The sequence below is a fragment of the Lithobates pipiens genome, unplaced genomic scaffold (genome assembly GCF_037356315.1).
Source record: "Lithobates pipiens isolate NorthernLeopardFrog02 unplaced genomic scaffold, aLitPip1_a1.2 Scaffold_8, whole genome shotgun sequence".
In the NCBI taxonomy this organism is placed as follows: Eukaryota; Metazoa; Chordata; class Amphibia; order Anura; family Ranidae; genus Lithobates; species Lithobates pipiens.
Window position 1 is genome coordinate 541464966 of NW_027507903.1, and position 21543 is coordinate 541486508.

The window sequence follows — 21543 nt, forward strand, 5'->3', positions numbered from 1 at the left end:
CTCACACACACTCACATCTAACATACTGCCCTACCAGCTCCTAATATAAAGATAGACAACTTGTAGATTATCTTGGGAAGTACACACTCATCTCTGCTTTCTAATACAATCACATCAGGATACATGGCATTATATTCTAATTCCTTCTGGTAGTTCAGCTAATCCAACAATTTGGGTTTTAACAGGAAACACAAAGTCTTGATTTTAATGGTTGACAGAATTGGCTGGAATGGAGGACATGGGTAAGTAGAACTGATGGTATATAGGATAATATACACCCAGTAGTAACTTTACAACACAAGGTATATTGTCTTATTTAGAAACAAATTCCAAACTAATAGGTGTTGTTCCCTGATCAAAATTAAAGCTGGCCATACAAAAGTAAAATTTAAGTTAAAATTTTTAATTTAAGGAACATTCAGTTGATTTTCTAATGGTTAGCAGGAGTTCGTTTTGGCCGTAGTAATGAAAAAAGTTTAATAATGAAATAATTACATTTTTTCTCAAATGAACAAAATTTTAACTGTGAATCTGGTTTTAATTTAGGAAACTTATTACGTGCATATTGTAAAGAGACAATATGTCCAGGATTCTATTCAAATAGCAGGTCTGGATGAAATGTTAAGGGCTTTCAAATGAAATTAATATAAGTGAAAAAAAGTTGCGCTACTAGTTCAATGCTTCCAAGCATGCGTCAAATTGTTTCAGAGCATGCGTAGGAATTTTGTGCGTCGGAATTAATACAGACGTTCAGAATTTCCGATCAAAACTTTTTCCGTCTGAGAAATTGAGAACATGCTCTCAATCTTTTGCTGGCCAAAAAGCCTGATGGAGCCTACACACAGTCGCATTTTCCGAAAAATAGCTCTCATCTGTCTTTTGCTGGTTGAATTTCCGATCGTGTGTACGTGGCATTAGATTTCCAGAATATAATATCAGGTTAAAGCTAAACACTTTCAATTTGTATGCAATCAGGCAGGCCCTAGTTGAAGGTACAGTAAATCTAAAGGAAATTGAATAAGAAAATTGTGTAATGTATGGCCAGCCTAAGTGACCTATTTTCAAGCTGTAGTGCCACCCTTTAGAGGTGCAGGTGGACTGTCCTAAGCCTAAACAATGACTGACTTTAAAATATGACTGTTTGATAGGGTACTCTGTCGGCTCTGGTTTGGGAGATTTTCCATCCAAGAAAAGTAAGATCTGGCACTATATGATGCATTTATCACAGCTATATTCATCTTAGAAGATTGCCTTTCAATATACAGTAGGTTTAAACTGGATTGGATTTTCTTTGGAATGTTCATATTAAAATTTTGAAAACTCCTTTCCATCAATGTGTAAACTCATTTCCTTAGTGGGTTGCTAAGCTCATTGTACCTTTTGATACCATGCTGTTTTTTATATGAGCATTTTATGTACTTACCTTGATTGGTGATCGTACATTTTTTATTCATTTTTAAATAAAATATTACTTTTTCACTCAAATTCATGCACCATGTGGAGGCCCTCTTTTTCTCTTTTTTTTCTATGATTTAAAATTTCCAATTGGATGTTACTCGGAGTATCATATCATAGACCTTTCCGGCTGGAGATATATTCCCCTCATAGGTACGGTTATCTGTTGGAGTGATTCTGGTGCCAGTCATCCACCATTCACCATCTGGGATGCGCCACATCCGGTAGGCCACGACCCTGACGTTTCGTTATAAACTGACTTCTTCTGAGGGCGTGCTCAGAAGAAGTCAGTTTATGACGAAAGGTCAGGGTCGTGGCCTACCGGATGTGACGACTGCACCTCAGCAGAAGTGTTCCAACCAGCTGGATATCCATGAAGCCATCTGCCAGTGTATACAGCGGATGACTCGAACTCTTCCGGCGGCCGGAGTTTCTAAGGCACAGTGCACTTTCATTGTCATTTTATGCTCTTAAAGGAATGTTTTATGGTACGCATAACTGGATGTGTGGAGGGTTTGTTTGAATTAATAAATTGAACAGGATTACACTATGTGGATGTCCCTTTGCTTTTTGTACATTTCGGGGACCCATCTCACGCATTGCTGACATCTGGTGGAGAGAATCAGGAAAAGCAGGGAAAAAGTGGATAAAGAAAAAATCCTTAGATTGAAAGGCCTGAATTTTATCTGTGTCTGGTGAGTGTATCCCCATTAGGGGAGCTTCGGTGCTTCACGTGGTGGAATTTGGTGGAAGCTTCAGACAGAGGGCAACAAGGACTTTCTCACTAAGCCACTTTTTTAAGTCTCCTGTTTTTCTGGAACTTTATGGGACTATATGTATTATTTTGATTGAATTTAATTGAATTTATTTAAGGGTTCACAGTGATTTGTGGACAGAAATATGCGCTGCTGAAATATTTTAACGTAATTTTTAGTATATGATCTCTTCTTTATTGTCTTTCTTAAGTGAAAACATTTCAATCTATTTATGGGCAGGCTAGTTGTACAGTCGATCTCTCAATCAACTTCTGTACAACCAGCCTGTTGGAAACATTTTCTCAATCAGTGCCGCTGGCTATAGCTGGCAGTGCTGGTGAGTGTATTCTGACAGTGGGGAAGTCTCCCAGCCATCAGAACTTAAAAGCTTTGCATGAGAGGTTCCTCCATCCACCTCGAAAATGTGAATGAGGGAATCAATGAACCCTCCTGGCAGTATTCCCAAGTGTGGCTCGTGGTTAAATTTCAGTACCATTAGCAGTAACCCCAAGCCACACTCAGGATTGCATAGCAGAATCCTGGTGCAGTGTACTTAGCTTGTCACCAGGATCCTGCGATGTCCCCCCGCTGTGTCCTCCACCTTGTCACCGGGATCCTCCGATGTCCCTTCCATTGTGTACTCCGCCGGATCCTCCGCCCGTTGTACTGTGTGCTGGACTCTGTTCCTTGCGAGCATCGCAATGCATGGTGGTGGAGCCCGGCAGCAAATTCAAAAAGTACAAAAAAAACACATACAGTACACTATCTTACAGATTACATTACTGTATCAAATCATTTCACCTCTCTTTTGTCCCTAGTGCTTTGTCCAGTGCCCTGCATGCACTTTTATATATTGTATATACTGTTCTTTCTGCCTGGAAACATGAGATTTTCCATGGCGACCAAAAAGTGGCCCTTTACATCAAAAGTGGTTTTAGAGCAGCTAGAAATCAGCGATAGTAGATTAGAATACTTGAGAATTGAGAATTGAGTGATAGTGAATCGTGTGGAAATTCATTTTATTCTTATTATATTATTATTTTTTATAAGTATTTATACTGTAGTTATTTATTATATTATAGTTTATGATTTCGTGTTTCAAACTTTATCATACCCAGGATGTCTACTAGACTCTTGTTTGGACAGATTTAAGTGTGTTATTACTAAGAATTAGAGGCCTACAATATAAAACGCCAAATTTCCATGCAAAAATGCTCTCTAGCCTCTCACCTCAGGTAAGTATTAAATCAGCATAGCCTATGGTTCCTTGGACGGTGTACTGGCATGTAGTCACCTCTTGGGGTCCTCTATAGTTGTTTCTGATAATCTGCTCTCACATATGTTGTGTCTCTGTTTTCTCCCAGAGGGTTCCCTCTAATGCCCTCTCAAAGGGGTATATATAAAGGAAGAAGATCGCTCTCGTAGTGTAGTAACTTAGAATGAATTTATTAAAATTTTAACCTCATACAGTGCACTCACATTAAAAAGTAGAGTAACGGCATATATACACGAACTCCATCTATCATGTATGGCCTGCCTAAGTTAGACATTTTAAGTGTAAGTCCATTCAAAACTTTTCTGTTTTGGATAAAGTAGTGGTGGCAGGGAGCTCCAACCCTGACGAGCTTTACTGCTAGCCACAGCTCTAATAGGGAGAGGTCCCTTCAATTACTGTCTGGGTGATAATATTTTCACCAGATGTAAGAGGAGAATTAGGGGCCTTTAAATGTACCAAAAGAAAACCTTAAAATGCATACAGTTCAAATAAACTTGAATAACTTTTATTGTAACAGAAATTGAGTGTGATACAGCTAGGGTCACACATACATTTTTTTTAAAAACACTACACCACTATGCTCATGTTTCCCATGTTGCCTTTCCACTATTCTAAATGATGATTACAAAACCTTTTACAAATACAGTTATCTACAGAATGGTTGAGGCATTAATAGAGAATTCAATGAGCAACTAAATCAAATAATTTTTTTTTTTATATTTGCAACTTTTTTTTGCAGTTAATGACAGATAAGCAATCTAAAGTATATGAGAATAAAATAAAACAAATACATAAATGCAGTATTTATTATTCTATTATTATACTGTATTTATTGACATTTTTTCCTGTCTCCTAATATATTTTAGATTATTTACCCATCATTAATGCCTGAAGAAATGTGAAATAAATGAAATGTTTTGAGTCAGTAGCTCATTGGGGTTGATTTGCTTAAACTGGAGAGTGCGAAAACTGGCGCAGCTCTGGATAGAATCTAATCAGCTTCCAAGTTTTTTTCATCAAAGCTTAATTGAAGTAGCTGAAGTTAGAAGCTGATTGGCTATCATGCACAGCTTCATCAGATTTTGCGCTCTCTATTGTTTGTACATCAACCCCTTTGTATTCTACAATAATGCCTTGGTGTATCAGGCTCATATTTGCACAATTCTACAGCCCACACTGCAAGGGCTAACAGCTCATTTTGTCTACCGGAGAAGAGAAATCATTTTACTACCCGATCCTCCACTCCCCCAGCAGGCAGCGCTCTGCCATGATTTCCTACAGTGTCTACACATCCAGAGCATGGCTATGAACCCCTTTCTTCTCTTGATGATGTCAGGACCCTAGACTAGTGGAGTATGGGGGTGTAGATGCTGCAAGGACCAGTCAAGCTGCAGGGAGGGGCATAGGAATGGGTAAATAAATATTTGTCTTATATTCACCGACTGACACAAGTTCTCTCTTTAGACCACTGAGACGTTCCTGGTTTACAGTTGTGGGGTCAACCATGCGACCAGTACTGGCATCTGCACTTGTGTAGCAGACACTAACTGAGTGGGCAAAACTGTTGCACCGCGAATTGGGAGAACAGTAAACCGTAAACCAGGAATGTCCCAATGGTCTAAAGAGAGAAGTTGTGTCAGTCGGTGAATTACAGAGAAAAGGATTTTATGGTGAGTACAAAAAATCCTATTTTTTTTGTTCCCCTACACACAAATGAGGGATCATTTTATATTTGCCTGGAGTTGGACTTTAACTATATGTTTGACAGCAGTTATACATTTCTAAGCTAAAGGTTTTTAGTTAAAATAAAAGGAACATTACTGTGAATTTTTTTAACTTATATCTTTAACGCCTTTTTATGCGTGCGTTCAGTGCGTATCACATGCTTAGTTTTAATAAATCTGGAAAAGACCTCACAGTAGCAACTCTAGTAATCAACAGGCTGAGCCTATTCATCCCCAAATGTAAACCCATTCATGAAATCTGACCTAGGCACGTATATCTGTTGTGTTTACTTATCTCTCTCCAAAGCTCTGAGTGTCTTTCTGCTGCTCCGTTCTTCTATTAACAGCACGATAACTTCTGACACGTTCTCCGACACTGAAGATAAAAGCAGCTGGAAATTTGTGTTGGGACGAGTGCTGATCGCTGGTGTTCTGGTGGGGGGGGGGGGGGGGAGCAACCCCCTGTCAGAACGCAATAGCTCAGTGGCGGAGATTGCTGAACTAACCTCGCTTAACACTGTGATCAAATAAAAAAGAACAATAGATAGGACAATTTACTACAGACTGAATGTTTAATGGCTGCGATGGGTACCTGATCTGGCAATGAACACCCAATAGGTTTAGGTCTTTATTAAAAATAGACATCTCTCATGTAATTTTCTGTTATGGATGGGGGGTTGAAGCAGAGAGGACAATTGTGGTGTAACAGTTTGGTGACTTTGTATTAAAAATGCTATTATACAAGAAGCTGCATTGAGTAGATTATTTTTTTTGTATCCCAAGAAGGGAATCCAGAGTAAAAACTTTTATTTAATTACCTGTAGTGATCAGCAAAAGTTGGTGCAAATTATATTTTTGTATTATCAATTACTAAAGCCTATACACTTTGTGTTATCCTTATATTTTGTGTTACCTTTTGAGCTGTGTCCTATTCAAACACGTTATTAGTATATATTTTTAGGGGTTGATTTACTAAAATTGGAGAGTGCAAAATCTGGTGCAGCTGTGCATGGCAGCCAATCAGATTTAACTTCAGCTTGTGCAATTAAGCTTTGGCAAAAAGAAAAAAAATGGAATCTGATTGGTTTCTATGCAGAGCTGCACCAGAGTTTTCACTCTCCAGTTCTAGTAAATCAACCCTTGAGCCCACGTTCACATTGGGCCGATTTGGCATGCGATTTGACATGTCAAGCCGCATGCCAAATCGGCAGCTATTGCCGGCAATGGCACCGTCCGAATCGGTGTGCCACCGCACCGATTCCCAAAAATAGTTCCTGTACTACTTTTGGCGACTTTGGGGGTGATTTAAATAGACATCTCTGCATGAACTAGCACAGATGTCTGTCAAATCGCCACTGAAGTTGGTCTGCATTGCCGGTTTGAAATGAACTCGCACGATTTCTAACCCGCAGTCAGTGTGTGAACCTAGGCTTAGTGTTTTAAAGTGCTGTTCCTCTGAACTGGTATGCTAAGAATACCCCCCTTCTTGTATTTCATTTCTCTGAACTGGATTTTCAGTGAATTATGTTTAAATGCTGTGATTTTCTTAAAAAACAGACTGTCCAAAACTGATATTTTGGGTGTAGGTGGGTGCTGGTTAGGGGTAAGTGAAACTGTGAATTTTTATTGAAACTTGTGACATCTGTTCTACAAATTTACCATATCGACAAAATGCATTGGTTTTAAGGGAAAGTAAATTCACTATTTTTAAAGGATGTGATTGGCCTTAAATAACTCTTGACAATTACAGAAGCTCCTTTTTAAAAGTTAGTATGTTTGGTTTTGCTGCTACCATGGTTTTGAAGTAGGGGTGCAACGGATAAAAAAACTCACGGATCGGATCGTTCCTCGGATCAGAGTCACGGATCGGATCATTTTTCGGATCAGCAAATAATAATTTAATTTGCAAAAACCTGTGAAAATTCCACCACCATATAGTCCCCACTGTCCACAATCCACAATCTCCCAACTGTAATATTGTCTGAGTATGGCTGGCTAAGCATGGCTGAGTATTGCAGAGTATGGCTAGGTATCGCAGAGTATTGCAGAGTATGGCTGGGTATCGCAGAGTATTGCAGAGTATGGCTGGGTATCGCACAGTATTGCAGAGTATGGCAGAGTATGGCTGGGTAATGCTGGGTATGGCAGAGTATGGCAGGGTATGGCAGGGTATGGCTGGGTATGGCAGAGTATGGCTGAGTATGGGCAGGTATTGCAGAGTATTGGCAGGGTATTGCAGAGTATTGCAGAGTATTAGCAGGGTATTGCAGAGTATTGGGAGGGTATTGGCAGGGTATTGCAGAGTATTGGCAGGGTATTGCAGAGTATTGCAGGGTATTGGCAGGGTATTGTAGAGTATACTTTTTTTTACATATTTTTACACTAGTTTTACGTTTAATTAATTTTGTTCTTTCATATATATTGATCCTTTATATAGAGGATTATATATATATATATATATATATATATATATATATATACACTCAGCTATTTATATATATTGATTTTTAGATTTTCATTTGAGACATGGCTTACCTAACGTTAAGGCTATTACGTTTTTTATCATAGTCTTAATTGTATGTTACGATTCTGTTATTGTGAGTCAGGTTACAATATGCTTTTTTTATTTACCTTTTTTCCCTTTTTCAATATGTCATTATCAGTTTTGTTGCCATCAGTCAAAATGGCGATGTAAGCCGGACCTTGCATCTCAGAATGAGGTCTGGGTATAAATGGTGGTGCGTCGATGCGTTGCCCGTTCCCCATTGATAACATCACCTATGACGAAATGCGTCTGGGAAGGTACGCAGTGACGCCACCACGCTTTACGAAGGGAGGACTGGACGCTTTTTCGAATGCCGGCCGGCTTTCTATGATCTGATTCGATGCTGTTTTAAAGTATTCCTATGTAAGTGCGATATTTATATCTTTATTAAAATATGTGAATGGTTTTACGCTATGGAGGTATTTCTTTCTTTCCGGGGTTGATGCTAGAGATACACCCGATTGCTGACAGTTGACGTTTTTTAGTGCTGTGATGCTGCCATATACCGGTGTTAGTGGAATCATGATGCAAGAATTATGATACGGAGCTTTCAATATTAAGATCACAATCCGTTCCGGTTAAATACCATTAAGGCGATTAATTTATCTACATCTGGTAAGCGCATCAAAATTCTGGTGACGGGCACTGATCTGCAGTTTTGTTTGGATTCATCGTGGTGATTTGATAAGCACGGATATATTGGACTTTATTTTCCAGCTTTCTGCAAGCTGTTATATGTTACTTTCAAATTTTTTATAATTGTTGGTGGTTCTATTAATGTAATGTTAATGCTATTTTTTTGAGCAACACTTATTCATTTTCTGTGGGTGCTATTAATTTTTTATTGATATTTCACTTCGTTTCCTATTATTGAATAGGACTATTGGCGCAGCTTTTCAAATTTTCTCATATTGTAGAGTATTGGCAGGGTATTGGCTGGGTATGGCAGAGTATTGCAGGGTATTGGCAGGGTATGGAGGGATGGCTGCTTCCATCTGATGTCGCCCCTCCACTGTACAGATTAGTACAGAGAGGGGAGAGAGGAACCGGCGTCATGATATCATGACGTCGAAGCGATCACATTGTAAACAGCCCGGGTGTAGAAAGATGGCCGCCGCTTCGGAGCTAGGCCGAAGCCGTGGCCTTTCCTAAGACCGAGACCGCGGAGCGCTCCGTGGATCGCGGCATGTGCCGATCCCAGGGGGGTAACCCGTTCGGATCACGGACCGGTGACGATCCGTTGCACCCCTAGTTTGAAGTGAATCCTGCAGGTTCAAGATTCACAGTCCCACTGAATTTATGTGCAGATTCACCCAGGAGAATTTTTCTGCATCACACATAATGCACTTGTTTTTTTTTTTTCCTATTATTGAGGGCTTTTGTGCTTGAATGCAAGTCAACTGTCAGCTGCTGCACCGTCCATTGGAATATTTTTTTGCTGCCAGGCTTCTGTTCCAGTTGAGAGGTCCTTTTATATATCATATTTTACCCTAAACTGATCGGCTGCTCCTCTGACAGGGGGGGGGGGCTGTGCTGATAATCGAACAGGATGAGAATGCCCACACTGGACCACCAGGGACGCCACTAGGACCACCAGGGATGTCACCACAAGGTATGCCACCCTAGACCACCAGGGATGCCAATCAATGCCCACAATGGATGCCAATCAGTGCCCACAATGGGCATCATTGATTGTCCGGCATTTTTGTTTGGCACTGATTGGCATCCCTCAGTAATGTTACTGAGGTATGTACAGTACATTGTGATGTGATGTACAGTACATCAGTGCCACCTATCAGTGCCCATCCATGCTCACCCGTGCCACCTAACAGTGCCCATCCGTACCACCTATCAGTGCCCATACGTGCTGCATATCAGTGCCACCTATCAGTGCCCATCTGTGCCGCATATTAGTGCCCATCATCAGCGCCCATCAATGCCACCTCATCAGTGCTACCTCATTGGTGCCACCTCATCTGTGCCCATCAGTGCCGCCTTATCAGTACCCATCAGTGCTCATCAGTGAAGGAGAAAACGTACTTATTTACAAAGTTTTGTAACTGAAACAAAATCTCAGAGGTGATCAAATAGCACCAAAGGAAAGCTCTATTTGTGGGAACAAAATGATAAAAATCTAGTTTGAGTACAGTGTAGCATGAGTGCGCAAATGTCATTCAAAGTGCGTCAGCAATGAAAGCTGAAAATTGGTCTGGGCAGGAAGGTGTATAAGTGCCCTGTATTGAAGTGGTTAAAGAGGTTGTATAGTCTATTTTTTTACTTTTACCTACAGGTAAACCTATAAAAAGGCTTACCTGTAGGTCAAAAAAATCTCATAAACCTGTATGGTTTAGGAAATATTCCCCTGGCAACGAGCCGCTGAGTGTAGCGGCGCATGCGCACAGGGGTTTCTCGGCTGGAAGCCCGGCAGACGCCAGACCCTGCCGGAAAGAAAGGGTAGCGGGTATAAACACAGGAAACATTTTTTGACAAGTCCTTTATAAAAAAAAAATGTGTGCTTCTAGATGCAAATCCATCGTCCATTACAAAGCCCGCTGACCCAAAAAACAGAAAAATGTCAAAAAATGCTTTGCCTTCTAAGAGGCTATACGCTGTATGCCCTCTCTTCGACTTTGACAGTTTTTGTATAGGCACGGTGCGGGGCGACCTGGTTACGTCACCCGGTGGCACCGCCCCCTTCCGACATCAGGTGATCCGATAACCATTCACATGGGGGGGGGGGGTCGGGATCTGGGGGCTTTCAGATTCTGTAAGCCCCCCTGCCCCAAAGCCCCCACCCCCCCATGTTGAGAGCATATGGTCTGGTATGGTTCAGGGGGGCGGTACTCACTTGTTAACCCCTTTTTCCTGACCAGCCAGGCTGCATGCTCGGATAAGGGTCTGGTATGGATTTTGGGGGGACCCCATGTCGTTTCCTTAAAAAACATTCTCCTAAAAATCCATACCAGACCCGAAGGGACAGTTATGGACTGGGGGGGACCCTACACCATTTTTTAAAAAACCTTTTTGCTATTCCTGGGCAATTGCCAACATGCTTCATGTTATTTTCCTCTGTTAGTGGGAAAGCCCTCGACTGATGAGGACTCATGGTTCTTAAGGATGCGGGCGGCTGGCTTCCCGGCCTGCTGCTTAACAACCAGCTATTTCTTCACACAGAATTCAAAACGGCGATTGTTTTTCGACCGATCCAAATTGTAATTGTTCTGAACAGTTGGAATTCATCAGAAAACGAATAAACAAAACAAATTTCAATGGAATACAAAGAAAATTCTTTGTAGTAAGATCCCTGTCTGTGCTCTTTGTTTCTAGTATTTTTTCCTACCCAGCCTTGCTCATTAAATTTGTCCTGCTGCTGTACAATTTTACACTGCTGTATATCTGTGGTCTACTCCTTCTTGCATTTATTGTCTCTAGTACATTTTGGACAATTCCAATTTTACACTGCTGTATCATCTATGGACTCAGGTTTGCATAAGTGAGAACAAGGACAGCCACAGCAAACTACTGGCAAATTCCTATCTACCAGTCAAAGCAGGTCTATCTATTACACTTCGAGGAAAGCACTGTTAAAGCTACCTGAAAACTACTTTTTTTTCAAAGTGAAATGAATCAGATTAGGGTTCTGCTGCTGTATGTGGGCTAATCTAGTTATAAATAAAAAAAATTGATTCAACAGCTAAATATATAGTGCCAGCATATCCTGTCATTGAAACTGCGTGAAAATCGTGGAAAAGAAAAATTGTTACACCATGCACAGCTGTAAGGTATCCCTCAAGCATGTTATTTAAAGTATTTGTGTATTTTAAATGTTGCCTTTAAACCCGCATGAAGAAGCCCTCTTGCCGCTGTATATTTTTACATTTTTATTGACAGATTTTAACACCACCTTTTGCCCCCCATAGACATTAATGGGACGTGCCTCTAAATACAAGTTTACTGAATTTTGAACAAGATTCGCCAATTACTACTTAATTGTCCTAAACCTGTTCTTGCACTAAAAATAGCCCTCATCAGCTTTATTATTTTATATTTGATTTCCACAGAAAGAAAAAACAGACAAAAAAGAAAAAGTAAATAAAAAAAATTTAAAGCAACGTTACACAACAAACACTTATATGTAAAAAAGGAAAATAATAAAAAAATAATCATTAATACAGAAAACACTGAACTAAACAAATCTACTCCCTGCACAAAAACACCCTCTAAAAAAAAAAAAAGTCTAGATAACACCCTCTAATAAAAAAAAAGTCTAGATAATTTTTTAAACTACATTGCATCTAAGCAGCTCAGTATTGAAAACTGAGAGATTCTACTTCGGTGTAAATTTGATGATGAAGAAATCTGTATTTCTTTTTTTTTGTGCAAAATCAGGATTTTCAAAATCACTCCATAGTGCTGTTAGGCTGACCTAACATTAAGTGATAAGGGAAATATCAATTTCAGATGGAATTACCTTTTAATTTAATATACAGAGCGTAAGGAAGAGTAGTAGAGAGAGAGAGAGATCCCATTTAAAGCCACATGCCACATTTTACCAGCTAGGGGTAGATAAATGCACTGGAATTTTTATATACAGTATTAAAATGTCTGTCTTACTCTGCCCTTAATGCAGGAGTAGTTATTTAAAAAATGTGCTGTTCACATACACAATCAGATTTAATAGCCCTTTATTTATTTATATATCTACGGTATATATCTATATGGGAGAAACCACTCAAAAAAATCAGGAACCGTATATCACAGCATCGGTAGTCTATCGGGAATAAACAACCGGGTTTACCTGTTCCTAAACATTATATGAAATGTGGATATAAGGATACAGATTTGGAATTTATTATTTTGGAAGAAGTAGGTAGAGATAAAAGGGGAGGAGATAGAATCCATAAATTAAAACAGAAAGAGGGTTGGTGGATTAAACAGCTGAATTCTTTACATCCCCATGGATTAAACAGAGACTATGACCTGTATCTATTTTTATAAACGATGTGGGTGATATATTTGATACATGAATGTAATCTTTTTACATAATTTTTGCATATAACTTTTTTATTTAAATTTTTCTATTTACATTTTTCTATAGAATTTTTCCACATGTCTCTTATAGATATTGTATTGTTTTTTCAGAGTGAAGATGATTTTTTGAAATAACGGGTGGTGTATGTTGCATGGATGCAAACAAGAGACATAATCTGGAAACGATGGTTGCCCAGGGCTGGTGCAAGGTTTTTCGACACCCTAGGGCCTAGGCGAAACCTCATTTTGCACCCCTATTGGCTCTGCCCCTGATTCCACCCCCTTTGTCCTGCCCTTGTAACACATGTGACCTACCTGACCATTACACTGACCTACCTGACCACATACACTAACCTACCTGACATAGCCGACCACATACACTGACCTACCTGACACATACACTGACCTACCTGACCACTACACTGACCTACCTGACCACTACACTGACCTACCTGACACATACACTTACCTAACTGACTCCTACTACCTGTACTACCCCCCCCCCCCACACTCACAGCTCAATGTAGATTGGAGGATTCATCTTCCTCTTTACCTCTCCATGGTCTTATCATCCATCACATCTCTCCTGAGGACTCTCCCCAGCACTGGTCAGGCAGTATTGCTTAGGAGTACCCGCCGGTGTCATCTAGCCACTCTGCTGACCAAGAGGTCAGCTCAACAAACAGCCACTGCACCTCTCTCAATGCACTCATGATCTCCACCAAGCCCTGCCCCGTCCCCTACACTGTACTCAGTGCCGGGACAAGGTCATCCAGCGCCCAAGGCAAAGATGCCAAACTGCGCCCCCACCATCCCTTAAGGCTAGGGTCAGGGTGCCCCCATCAATGCAATAAACGATTGCGCCCAGGGCAGCCGCTCCCCCTGTCCACACCTTGTCCCGGCCCTGACTGTACTCACACAGGCCATACCAGAGGGACAGGCTGGAGCAAAGGAGTCCCGGGGCAGCAGTGAGGAGATGTGACAGCAGGGCGTTCAGTTGGACACATTGTGGGATTGGTGGCATGGCCCCTGCAGCGGATGTGCTCCCGGAACAGCAGGCACTGAACGGGGATGAACGATCAGTAGAGGAGTGCCAAGCTCACACACTCCAGGAGCTTTAACACACCGAGGACAGAGGCTGTGGCTGCGCCCTACCATCCCTGTCCCATTGCAGAGATTTCCCTTCACTTCCTCCCCCATACCCAAACAGGAAATGAGAGGAAATCCATTCCCCCCCCCCCCCCCGCCCTCAGAACTAGTGTCCCCACTCGAAAATTTCAGGACGGGTCTTAAACAGCAAGGGAGGTGGCCTTCACAGGAAGGGGTCGTCATATTTAAATTAGGGGGTGCCCGAGTTTAGTCGGGCCTAGGGCAGCACAAAACCTAAATACACTACTGGCTGCGCTACGCAAAAACATATATGTAAATTAAAAATTAATAAATAAATACTAATGAGAGAAATAAACAAATGCCGATAAGGGAATCATGTGACATGTAAGCATCCTCCAATGAATGGGGAAATCTTGAAAGATTCCCCAATGGAAGAATAAGTGGATAAATCAAACGACACAATATGGTGACTGTTTCTTGTGACTTTAGAGCAGGCAATGTGAATCCACCACCATAGAGAGTGCACGCTTACCAGCTGCACAAGCGTTAGAACTTGTGGCTAACACCCAGCCAGGACCTTTATGTTCCAGGAACCTCCAGTGGTCAATCAGACCATAAACCGCTGTGGATTGTTGATCGTAGCAGCGATCAGCAGCCCAACATCCTGGTCCCGCTCCACACTCAATGCAGGTAATCAAAGCAATCTTTTGTATATAGTTAAATCAATTTTTACGCTTTTGCAGCTGGTAAGCATGCTCTATCTGTGGTGGTGGATTCACATTGTCTGCTCTAAAGTCACAAGAAACAGTCACCATATTGTGTCGTTAGAACTGAACACTGTCTGTCTTAACAAAGAGTTTACATTTATAAACCATCCTCCTGCATTGTATGTCAATGAGATATAGCTCACTCAGTCTGAGGACAGAATGTCCAGAAATCCTTAGAATCAGCCATGACACCTTACCCTTAAAGCGGAGTTCCAGCCTGGGGAAAAAAAATTAAAAGTCAGCATCTACAAATACTGTAGCTGCTGACTTTTAAAATAAAACCCTAAGCTGATCTGTGCATTGTCTTCAGGGTGAAGGTGCCAGCATTGCAAGTAAGGGAATTTGGCAGTGAAGCCTTCAGGCTTCACGGCCGGTTTCCTACTGTGCATGCGCAGGTCGCACAGCACTTTCTGAATGATCCTGTCATCTTCTGGCAGCGGGGGGAAGGAGAAGGGCCAGATGCAATTGTGGAAGTGACAAGCCTCTCTGTGTCAACATAGGATGCAAGTCCTAAAGAAAAAATGCCTTTTTGCCTGGCCCTCCGCTTTAAGCCTAGTACATATGGTTCGAATGTAGGCCAGCATTAGCCGGTTCGATAGAAACTGGCCAACCGGTCTGATGGTCGCCGTCTGGCTTCTGTCGACCAGCTCCCAATCCAACGGGACAAATAAAAAAATGATTCTTCTACGTTGCCAGATAGTACAATTTTATTTTAAGCAGTACAGTCTTTCTTCCGAAAATACAATACAAATACATGACATCACTTTCAAATTTTTATTCTGTCGTATGAGAATTTTTGTACTTTAGTAACCTATTCATCATTCATATGATAATCTCATTTTTACTAGGCTTTAGTACAGCGGCTCTGACCTGAGCTGTCGTTGAATGAAAAAAAAACTAGTAGTGTGTACTAGGGTTTAAAGTGGTTGTACACCCTGTACAACCACTTTTACCTACAGGTAAGCCTATATTAAGGCTTACCTGTAGGTGCTTGAAATATCTCCTAAACCTCCACGGTTTAGGAGACGTTTACTAAAAAGACAAGCGCTGATGACTACGGCGCATGCACCGATGTCATCAGCACATGCGCCCTTTAGAAAGGGCACATCATGCCATTTCTAATAGGGGTCATGCCGTGACTGGCGGCTCCCGTGCGCATGTGCGGAAGTGAAATCACGTGACTCCAGCCAGTCACAGATCCGGAGTTCACTCCCCCAGAAGGAAGAGGGGTGAAGATTGATGCTCTTTGCTAGTGGGGACAACAGAGACATCACGGGCCATGGTGTCAGGTAAGTGACACATAATGGGCTACTATGCGATGCATAGTTGTCCATTATGCTTTACCTTTGCAGGGGAATAAAGAGAAAGTAAAACCCACCAGGGTTTACTTCCTTTTTAAGGCCCATACACACAATCAGAAAATTGTACAAAAAATACCGCTTTCAAAGTGATTGTACAATAATCTAGTCGTTAGTACACAGCTTTCATTCTAAATTATCCAAAGGGACAGACATGAAAATTTTATTTTTCTTGTGCAAGATCAGATTGTACAATTTTCATTTAATTAGTGCAGTTTTCATCTGAAAATACAATACAAATAAAATACAACATATTGCATCAATTCCAAATTTTTATTCTGTCATATGAGAATTTTTGAACTTTTGTAACCTCTTCATTTTACAATATGAGATTAGCATGCAAAAACAATGGATGGTCATCTGTCCGATTATCTCATTGCATGTACCAGGCATCTAAACATTAAGAAATATATATATATTTTAAAATATATTGCCATTGTGGGTTTGGTATACTGAAGGAGTAGAGCTAAGTCAGCTGAGTTAGACCCAAAGCTCTGCAACCAGCAAAGCTTAAAGGGATTGTACACGATCACCTTGTAAAACAACCCATTTCGTTTAAAATAGAAATGAAAAGTAAAACATTTTTGTATAGATATAAAAAAAAATTATAAGTATCTTTTTTATAAGTGATCATATCCTCTGTTCTCACCTGTATAAGAGCTGGTGGAAGGTGAAACAGCATCACACTGAGCTTTCCAGTGAATGGCTGTGGGGGGGGGGGGGGGGGGAGGTGTCAGGACAAGTCTCATTATTGGAGGAGAGCATACTGAGTTCCCAGCATTGCTATAGAAGTGGCCACGGGTGTACTCTTCTGTTTAGTGTGGTCAGTTTTTAATAGGAAAGCAGAGGGACTGGCGGGAAGCCCTCCTCTGCCAGAATGCACTGGTCAGCGATCCCACCTATTGGATGAGAGCACTGATCGGGTGCCGATCGGCAGACTTTTTTCAGCTTCTAGCAAACTGGCTGCCGTACACACAGGCCGGATGTTAGCCAGTATCTATTGAACCAGTTTCTTGATATTTGGCCCGTGTGTATGGCCCTTTACACTCCCTGCTGATTAGAGAGCTATAACACTGACAACCAACTAGCAATGATTGTGTCGGACCTCTGCAGAGAGACCACTGCTTCTACACATAAACCTCCAACATGCTGGCAGGAGACAACCTTTTTCACTCAGGCTGTATCTGCTTTCTAAAGAAAATGAAGTGTAAGGCCATCATACACATCCAATTTCTGAATGAAAAATAAAATTCGAGTGTCTATTGTGGTCTTAAGACTGTGCACACCTTTTGTTTTGATGCACCTAGAATAAATGTAGCTGATCTAAACTGAGAATTAATTTGGACTTAAATATAGTGAATGCTGAGTTGGAAGAGTAAATGTTAGTGAATAAGGTGAAGCTATGTTCATCTTCAATATCTAATCATGTGCTAGCAAAATGCGTGTTTTGTTTTGTTTTTTAAATTTTCCTTGCACATGATTGGGCATTTCAAATGAACATGGGTTCACCTAAGGCCGCTTACACACGAGCGGACTGTATGGCCTACTTAGTCCGTCATACAATCTGACGGACAGTCCGTCATACTTTCGAATGAATGGACTTGACCACACACGGATGCACAAACAGTCTGTCGAAAGCTTGCGCAATGACGTGTACAGCACGTACGACGGGACTAGAAATAGGAAGTCCAATACACAGCAATGCACCCTTCCGCAGTGTAAATCCTTTCTGAGCATGCGCCATTCTTAGTCCGTCGAACTAGCTTACTGACGAGCGGATTGTCCGCTGAAACCAAAGTATGACGGACAGAATTTCGAAAAATCCGAAATACTTAGTACGCCAGACTGCACGCTGAAAAAGTCAGCTGAAGCCCACACACCAGCGGACTGTCCGCTGAAATGTGTTTCGACGAACTAAGTAGGCCATACAGTCCGCCAGTGTGTACGCGGCCTAACATTTACTTTGCTACCTGGAGAACCTTTATACCTATAGCATGTCCACTCATTCAGTTTGTACTGATTAGGTGCTTAAAGGGAACAGAGCTTCTCCTGAATCTTTTTTTTTTTTCCAAAGTAAAAATGATTTTCTTCCATAGACACGGCACCTCATCATTGAAATTTTGTAAGCCGGGTTAGAGACAGAAAATGTTCTGTGCAGAAGTGGTGATCCAGGCAGATGGTGTTCATTTGGGTGCTAAAAATATTTTGAAAACCTATCTGACTATCTGAACCATGCATGAGTGATTGTATTTGAACCACCAAACCTTTGATAGTACCCATTAAGGGGGCTCTAAATAGTGTTTATTAAAAAAAAAAAAAAGTTGCACTTCTTTGCAATTTGTTACTATTAAATGCTTGTAAAATTGCACAGGCAATGAAGGATAAGATGTGCACCATTATAGACATGTATTCCATTTTCATCTTGTGCGGTTTAACTGTTCTGCAGGTAGCAATTTTGACAATTTATCTTCCATAGAGATCTTGGAACTGCATAAATGACATAAAAACACACAATACATGCACTTTAATACAGGAGTTAACCACTCTGCCTGGAAAATGCACAAGGACCTCATTTAAATAATAGGAACTTTCAAATCCAAAAGTGTAAAGCTGTCCAAAAACAGACTTCAACAAAGCGGTACAAAGTATAATGGAGAAGTGCAAAGGCAACCAATCAGATCTAATAGATCATAAAAAAAGATTAATTCTGAACTGTTGCTAGTATATGGAATCATGCACTTTGTTTATTATCACTGATCTCCTAAATGGCAAAAAAAAAAAAATTACATTAGAGCAACGAAGTTCCATAGAAATGAATTGATATATAGAAAATCAACTAATATATTTTTTCCATCAATATTCCTCTCTGTTCCTTTTAACCCCTGGAAGGGTGCAAATCTGGAGTTAAAACTATTTACAAACTGCTTTCCTAATTATCAATACATCAGTCCATAATAAGGCTTTCTAATATTTACAAAATAGTATTTACAGATCATTGCATGCATCTTTGTTCTGTCCAGAATAATTTATTTGAATAAAGTATAACTAAATGCAAAACTTTTTTTTTTGTTTTTTTTGTTTTAGTTTTAGATGAAGTAGAGAGGGATTAGAACATCTATCAGTTTTTATCCCAACCGGGGTGGGCATGACCTGCCAACTTGAATTTGATAGAATGTTGTTGATTGGTTACCTATATACCTTTATGCACTACTGTAAGATATGGTATTCAGATAACATATGTTAATGAAGAAATATGTGTTGTGTAAATGATTGTCATGAACAATTGCTCTTTTTGTTAAAAACAATTTATAAATAAAAAGTAAAAAATAATAATAATTTATCAGTTTTTATTGCTGTCTGAGCCCCCATTAGGGAGATTCACCCTCCCGATTGCTCCCTTTTACCATTATCATTGAAAGTGACAGTAAAAGGAATTCCCAAATTTTGGGTTGTCCCCAGATAAGTAATAGATGGGAATCTTCAATGGGGACACTGGTTCTGGTGATCTGGGGGTCCTCAAGAAATCCCCCTGATTTGCATGTATTTCCTCTCACTTCTTGTTTTGCTATGGGACAGGAAGAAAAGGGAAATTTCCGCAATTAGACACAGATGATGAAAAAAAATGTCATGGGTTATAACCCTCACTTGCTTTATCTAAAATGAAAAAAAACTAAACGTTTTGCCTATAATTCTACTTTAACCCTTGCCAAAAAATTTTTTTTATTATTGGGTACACATATAAATATTTTACTGAAATTTTAGAGATTATATTTCCAAATTGGAGAAAAGTTGACCATCATGAGGTTGTCTTTGTGGCCATTCCACACTGGGCAGCTATTACAAAGGGTTAAAATGGTCACCAGACTTAACAAATGTTATTTCATTTTGATTCTTTCATGGTAGAGTTGCACATAATTGCAATGGTTATTATTTAAAGAGGAACATCACTCATACTTAGCTATTTTGTTTGTTTCCCTAAATGTTCCTGTATTGAAATAAAAAAAAATACATAATTACTACTAGTCTATGGAGTCCAGTGATGCCCATGTTCTTCTTTGTCACTACATTTTTATTCTGATATTTTTCGATCGTGCTGTAATCATCATCCTTGGCTACACAAGGGTGAAGGAAGTTAAATACATAAAAAATATATACTGTTTAAATGTTTTTTTCTTTCGATTATTTAAGAGGGAAGTTGGAGGAATCAGTGGAAAGGAAGTCATATTTATGAGTGAATGTCCATTTTAATCCCATAAACTGGTATATACAACCTGGCAAGTAGAATATTGAGCAAATATGGAGAATTACTCCTCGGAAAGTCAAAGATCACCCTGCTTCATAAGGGCCAGATTCATCCTGGCTATTCTATTCATAAATCGACCCTTGGGATCTCTATAAGTTCCATTCAGACACTGAGAATCCATCCTGCCAGTCAGAGAAGCCAATGGTAGGGTCCATTGTGGTCTCCTCAGACTTTGGGTAGCTGATGCCCAGACTTTAATCACCAGGCTCTGATTCCCTGCAAAGAAGGCTGTAAATGCCCCTGCTGGGCATTGCCAGGGACCGCTGCGATGTTCATACTGACCAGCTGTACGGATGGTGTGCCCCCAGTCGGCACCATAGGAGCTCCCGAGTAATAAGGATTGCTGCTGTATCCACCAAAACACACCGGATAAGGGTATGAGCTGGCATTGGCCCCATAACTTGTATGGAAAGTCTGATTTCCGGCCAGGCATGGCTTCCCATCCCTGACCAGGACTGGCACTGCCACTCTGCGGGGAGGAGGAGGGTGCCCTGCCAGCTCCAGAGACCGGTCCTGTTTCTGCCGCTTGCACTTGTATCTTCTATTCTGGAACCAGATCTTCACCTGGGTGGAGGTCAGCTTGAGAACTGATGCCAACTGTTCCCTCTCCGGGGCAGACAGGTACTTCTGCTGCTTGAACCTCCTCTCCAACTCATACACCTGGACCTGGGAGAAGAGGACCCGGGGCTTCCTCCTTTGCCTCTGCTGTGGGCGATCCGGGGGCTCCCCCCTCCTGATGGACACCTCGCCGCCTGCAACTGGGAAAAGAAATAAATACATAAATAAATAATAATAGTAATAAGTAATAATGTGGACATGTGGGAGCTATGATATATATATATATATATATATATATATATATATATATATATATATATATATAGATATATAGATATCTATATATATACTATTACAGGTACTTGTATAGAGTCGTCAATTTACACACACACATATGGAATATATATGTACTTTTTTTTATATATGATATAAATATAAACACACATACTTACAATATATATATATATATATATATATATATATATATATATATATATATATATATATGTGTGTGTGTATATAATTTTTTTTCAGAAACTACTAACAGACGTGTTATTATTATTATTATTATTAATAATAATAATAATAATAGTAATAATTTGTATTATTCGAAGAATAATAATACATGTGGACATGTGGGAGAAGAGCTATGATATTTATG

The 21543-nt window shown here is 40.3% G+C and overlaps 1 protein-coding gene across 1 annotated transcript in view; it reads right to left on the reverse strand.

Annotated features, from left to right (window-relative positions):
- Positions 1-15360: 15360 nt before the first annotated feature.
- Positions 15361-21543, reverse strand: part of NKX2-6 (NK2 homeobox 6) — a 9368-nt gene continuing 3185 nt past the window's right edge. The window contains exon 2 of the mRNA XM_077469722.1: positions 15361-21082. Within this exon, the coding sequence (XP_077325848.1) occupies positions 20523-21082 (560 nt within the window). The 3' untranslated portion in view covers positions 15361-20522. The remainder of the gene's footprint in view (positions 21083-21543) is intronic.